Source organism: Desmodus rotundus, chromosome 1, assembly GCF_022682495.2.
Source record: "Desmodus rotundus isolate HL8 chromosome 1, HLdesRot8A.1, whole genome shotgun sequence".
In the NCBI taxonomy this organism is placed as follows: Eukaryota; Metazoa; Chordata; class Mammalia; order Chiroptera; family Phyllostomidae; genus Desmodus; species Desmodus rotundus.
The window spans coordinates 28,992,960-28,998,150 of record NC_071387.1 but is presented as its reverse complement, the minus strand read 5'-3'; the positions used below and the strand labels follow the sequence as shown (position 1 = coordinate 28,998,150).

At 61.9% G+C, this 5,191-nt stretch overlaps 1 protein-coding gene across 1 annotated transcript; it reads left to right on the top strand.

Annotated features, from left to right (window-relative positions):
• The first annotated feature begins 1,005 nt into the window (after window positions 1–1,005).
• On the top strand, window positions 1,006–4,801 carry FOXE1 (forkhead box E1). Its single transcript, XM_053922409.1, has one exon. It carries the CDS (start codon window positions 2,057–2,059, stop codon window positions 3,173–3,175), a length of 1,119 nt encoding a protein of 372 aa, XP_053778384.1. The 5' UTR covers window positions 1,006–2,056; the 3' UTR covers window positions 3,176–4,801.
• Window positions 4,802–5,191: the final 390 nt, after the last annotated feature.

Genomic DNA, 5,191 nt, shown 5'->3' with positions numbered 1-5,191 from the left:
AAAAGCTCCACCCCGGTCACCAGCTGGGAAAGGTCGTCTTCCAAATCGTGCGATCACTTCCACACCCCGGGTCGCTGGAGCGAGGATCTGGGCTCTCTGCCTCTGTCTTCCGCAGGCACCTGCCCAGTGCTCGGCGGGGCTGCGCCCAACCCCAGCTCACCGCCAGGAAAAGCAGGACTAAAGCCCTCAAGGGTCGTGCGGCTCGCTCCGTTCCACCCGCCCTGCACCTGCTGCCCCCCTGAAAGCTGCGTCGGGCAAAAGCCTCTAGAATCGGCATCAAGGCCTAAGGGCAGAAGCGGCCTCTGAGATCCGCACGTGCCCTCCGGCTCCCCATTCGCGGAGCAGATAATTGAGGTCCTGCCTCTCGGAAGGGACGTCCTCAAGGTCTTTTAGCGAAAGGCCAGGTAGCGAACCCGGCCGACGGGACGGCCGCTGCAGGGCGTCTCAGGAGACCTGCCAGCCTTCGGGGCTGGTGGGAAACGACCTCGGAAACCCGACACCCGCGAAGGCAAAGGGTCGCGCCAGCCCGCCCCTCCCGGAGCACCCCTCGCAGCGCTCACTCCCCGCTGAGGAGGGGGCGGCTCGGCTGCCCCGGGGACTTGGGAGTCACTTGGAGCCCTCCCTGGCCTGGGCGACCTGGAGTGAGAGGCAGAAGCCCAATCTCCCCCCCCCCCCACCACACACACAGGGGGGTCTCGAGTCACCCAAAGACAGGTGATTGCAGGTCGGGGGCAGCCTTTCCCTTAACGTCGGCACAGAAGGACTCTCCACAAGCAAACCTTCCGCACAGACGCGAAGCCCAGGTCGGAACCGCAGTCCGGACAGACGCGGGTGTGAGGCTGCGCTACGCGGCGAAGTCACGGTGGGGTGATGGCGAGTCACCTCCCCTATCCGGACAGGAAATCGTCGTCTCAAAGACGAGGGGCTGGATGGGGAGTGGGCAGGCCAGCCTGCCTGCGGTTTGCAAATCGTCCTCGAAAGACCTTGGGAGCCAGTCACCTGGAGCGTCTTCTTCCTCCGCGGTCCCCGGCCCCACAGTGATCGAGCGCCCCCTCTGCCAGGTCTCACCCTCTGTGGACAAAACGTGAACCGAGCCCTGTCTTTCACCTGCGAGCGCCAGCCCTCTACAGAGGCTGGAAAAGTCCAGAATCCTTGAGTTCCGGCGCCGAGACAGCCGCTGGCCCTTCCCGGGCTCGGCTGCCCCGTCGGCGCGCGCAGAGGAGGCCGGCCCGGGGGCTCCCCAAGCACCCTCCCCGCTCTGACGTCCGGGGCTCCCGCCCGCCGCCACGGCTGCTCCTACCTGGGGAGGTGCGTCGGGGCCCAGGGGGCGGGCAGTCGGGGGGCGGGCGGGGAACGGGCGCCGCCCCAAGTTTCCTGCCCCCTTTAAGGAGAACAAGCCGGTGGAGGGAGGAGCCGGTCCAGGTTTGTGCAGGGGAGAGCCTCGCCGGCGGTCTCGGCGGTAGAGGCCAACCCTGCGGAGAGGGAGTCGCCGGCCGCCCCGCCTGCCCCTCGCCCCTGGCCCTCCTCGCCATCCGCAGCCCGGGGCGCAGCCTAGGCGCCCCCCATCAGTGCACACTCCGTAACTAGTTGCCCTTTCTTCCGGCCTTCGCCCGAAGCACGACCTCGACGGCTATCCTCAGATCAGCGGGAAGCCCATCAGCTGCAGGCGTCCCAGCTCCAGGACCGTAACAGACCCCTTGACCGCCTGCTACCCGCGCGCAAAGGACCCTCCAGCCCGCGACGGGGCCCTAGTCCCAGTCCCAGCACCGCTGAGGGCGCCTGGCCTCGAGCTCCAGAACACGAGCAGAGCCGTCGGTGGGCGGGACACCCCTGAGCTTCTGTCCCCACCGAGCCAGTCGGAAACCGCGGCGCAAGCCTCCGGCGCGCCCCTGCCCGGGAAGCTGTGCTCCAGGTGCCAGCCCGCGAGGACCCTCGGAGCCCTCCGCAGAGGGGCCCAGCGTCCGTTCCCGAGCCCCTGCGTGCCGAGCCCCGCAGTTCTCAGACCCGCCTCGATCCTCGATTGAAGCGGGCGGCGGGGACGCGGGACGGCTGCACCATGACTGCCGAGAGCGGGCCGCCGCCGCCGCCGCCGCAGCCGGAAGCCCTGGCGGCCGTGAAGGAGGAACGCGGTGAGGCCGGGGCGGGGGTCCCGGCGGAGGCGGCGGGCCGCGGAGCCGGTGGGCGGCGGCGCAAGCGCCCCCTGCAGCGCGGGAAGCCGCCCTACAGCTACATCGCGCTCATCGCCATGGCCATCGCGCACGCGCCGGAGCGCCGCCTCACGCTCGGCGGCATCTACAAGTTCATCACCGAGCGTTTCCCCTTCTACCGCGACAACCCCAAAAAGTGGCAGAATAGCATCCGCCACAACCTCACGCTCAATGACTGCTTCCTCAAGATCCCGCGCGAGGCCGGTCGGCCGGGCAAAGGCAACTACTGGGCTCTCGACCCCAACGCCGAGGACATGTTCGAGAGCGGCAGCTTCCTGCGCCGCCGCAAGCGCTTCAAGCGCTCGGACCTCTCCACGTACCCAGCCTACATGCACGACGCTGCCGCCGCCGCCGCCGCTGCCGCCGCCGCCGCCGCCGCCGCCATCTTCCCGGGCGCCGTGCCCGCCGCGCGCCCGCCTTACCCGGGTGCCGTCTACGCGGGCTATGCCCCGCCGGCGCTCGCCGCGCCGCCGCCGGTCTACTACCCCGCTGCGTCGCCGGGCCCCTGCCGGGTCTTCGGCCTGGTGCCCGAGCGGCCGCTCAGCCCGGAGCTGGGCCCCGCGCCGTCGGGACCCGCCGGCTCCTGCGCCTTTGCCTCCGCCAGCGCGTCTGCCTCGACCGCCGGCTACCAGCCCGCGGGCTGCGCGGGAGCCCGGCCCGCCAACCCCTCCGCCTACGCGGCCGCCTACGCGGGCCAGGACGGCTCATACCCGCAGGGGGCCAGCAGTGCCCTCTTCGCGGCCGCTGGCCGGTTGGCGGGGCCCGCATCGCCCCCGACAGGTGGCGGCAGTGGCGGCGTGGAGACCGCAGTGGACTTCTACGGGCGCACATCGCCCGGCCAGTTCGGAGCGCTGGGGCCCTGCTACAACCCCGGTGGGCAGCTTGGAGGGAGCGGTGCAGGTGCCTACCATGCTCGCCACGTGGCCGCCTATCCTGGCGGGGTAGATCGTTTCGTGTCTGCCATGTGAGCCGAGCATACGGTCCAAAAATCGTAGATGCCTCGGCAGTTTACACGAACAAAGTATCCCGGAGACCTGAGGACGGGACTGAAGAGAGGGCGAACTGAGCACCACACAGAAGGGGCCGTGGGCGGGAGACGCGCAAGCTCCGAGTGCACCGCGTGGACGCCTGGTTTACTTTGTTGATGGGAGGAAGTGGCAGGTGAAGGGCCAAAGGACTCGCCTTCCAGGCGGCGCAGCGTGGTGTCTGCGCCAGACGCTAGGATCCGAATTGTGGGGAATCACGATTTCACTCTTCCCTGTACTGTGCGAAACTCGGGCCTTTTACACGGGTTCGGCCTCTTGTGCCTTTGGCTATGTTGCCGCAATAAAAGGCTCCAATAGCGCCTTCCTTCTTAAGGTGAGGAAGACAAATTTGCAAAAGAAGTAGCTTTTTGTTGTTTTCTTCTTCATCTCTCTCTTTTTTTTTAATTGGGGAAATCGCTCTGCTTCGCTTGGCCTGGCGCTGGTTTTCCTGGCCTCTGAGAATGGCAGACCCGGCCGAGTCTGGACTGTGCCTCGGCTGCACAGTGTGACACAGTGCCGTCACCTACACCCCCAGTCTCCCCATTTGTTATGCACGAGGGCTGCGGGATTCATGGGATCTTTCAGGGCCCCATCCTCGTGGATGCTGCCCTGCGTATTGGCCGTATCCGTAGGCCACCCGGGGCCTAAACTAACCCTATTCCCGGGAATCAGAACAGAGCTCATGGCAAGCAACTATTCTAAAGTCTCTGGATTAGCTCCGGGCGTTGATTGTACGAAAATTTCTTGAATCTTTTGAGCATGATGTGCTGATCGTTTGACAGCTGCTTCATCTGGGTCCTGAGTGTGTTTTTCCAAGGAGGCAGATAGAAATACACGTGTCCATTGTCCACTCTTTGTTTTCATCAAGCAGCTCTGGCCCCCGTGGCTGAACTCAAGTTCAGGGATGACAGGGATTCAGGGGAGCGCCCACTGGTGACAGCTTTCAGCTTATGGGGTTGACTCTTCCAACCCTGGCGCCCTCTGCCATACCTCAGCAGCCTCCCCATGGGAAACGAAAGTGAAAAATTAATTGGGGTGGTCAGTGAAGTAAGCTTTAGGAAGAAACTGGATTTTAAATTTTGTTTTGTGTCTGTTTTATGCAGCAAGCTAACCAAAATCAGGAAATCCAACCACTCCTCCCCCCCCCCCCTTCTCTTAAGAAATCTTGTAAGTTTCTATTCTGGAGCAAAAATATCTAGCATTACGTATTTCAGAGGCTTGGGCGCAGCTTTCAGACAAACCTGAGTGTTCAAATGAACTCTTTTATAGTAAAAAAAAAAATCTTTGAGCAGTGAGTTCTGGCAAGAGAAACTCAGCCTCTTTGTGCATAGTTAGTTACCTTGCTAGGGAAGAGTGGAGGGGGTGTGAGAAAAAAGACTGAAAACAGTGGTACTTTTTACTTTTAATTTTGGGGATTGCCCTGTCCTGTTCACAAGCGTGGATATGGTTCAGTCCAGGCGGGTACTTGTCTAATTCAGTGCTGTCCAATAGGAATACAGATACATGTGTAGTTTAAGTTTTTCTAGTAGCCACATCAATAAAATAAAAAGAAACAAGTAAGATTAAGAATATTTTGTATTTGACCCAATATATTGAAACTATCATTTCAACAAATAATCAATATAAAAATTGTTAAGATGTTTTACTTTTTTCCTACTAAGTCTCCCAGCTCTAGAGTGTATTTTATACTTAACCAGGCTTCTAAATTTGGACTGGCCACATGCTAAGTGCTGGGCAGCAGTGAGTGGCCGATGACTACTGTGCTGGACAGTATGGGCCTAGGTGCTGGTCCCTCCTGATGTTGGTGGTGGGGAATGGCCACGTGGAGGTGGAGGCAGCTGCAACACTGACCGTGCTGCCAGAGGGTCCGGGTTCCAGGCTAGCCTCCTGACCTTGGAAAATCTAGTGCTGGGCGTCATCTCCATTTGAACCCTTGCTGGTATGACGTTCAAAGGTTCT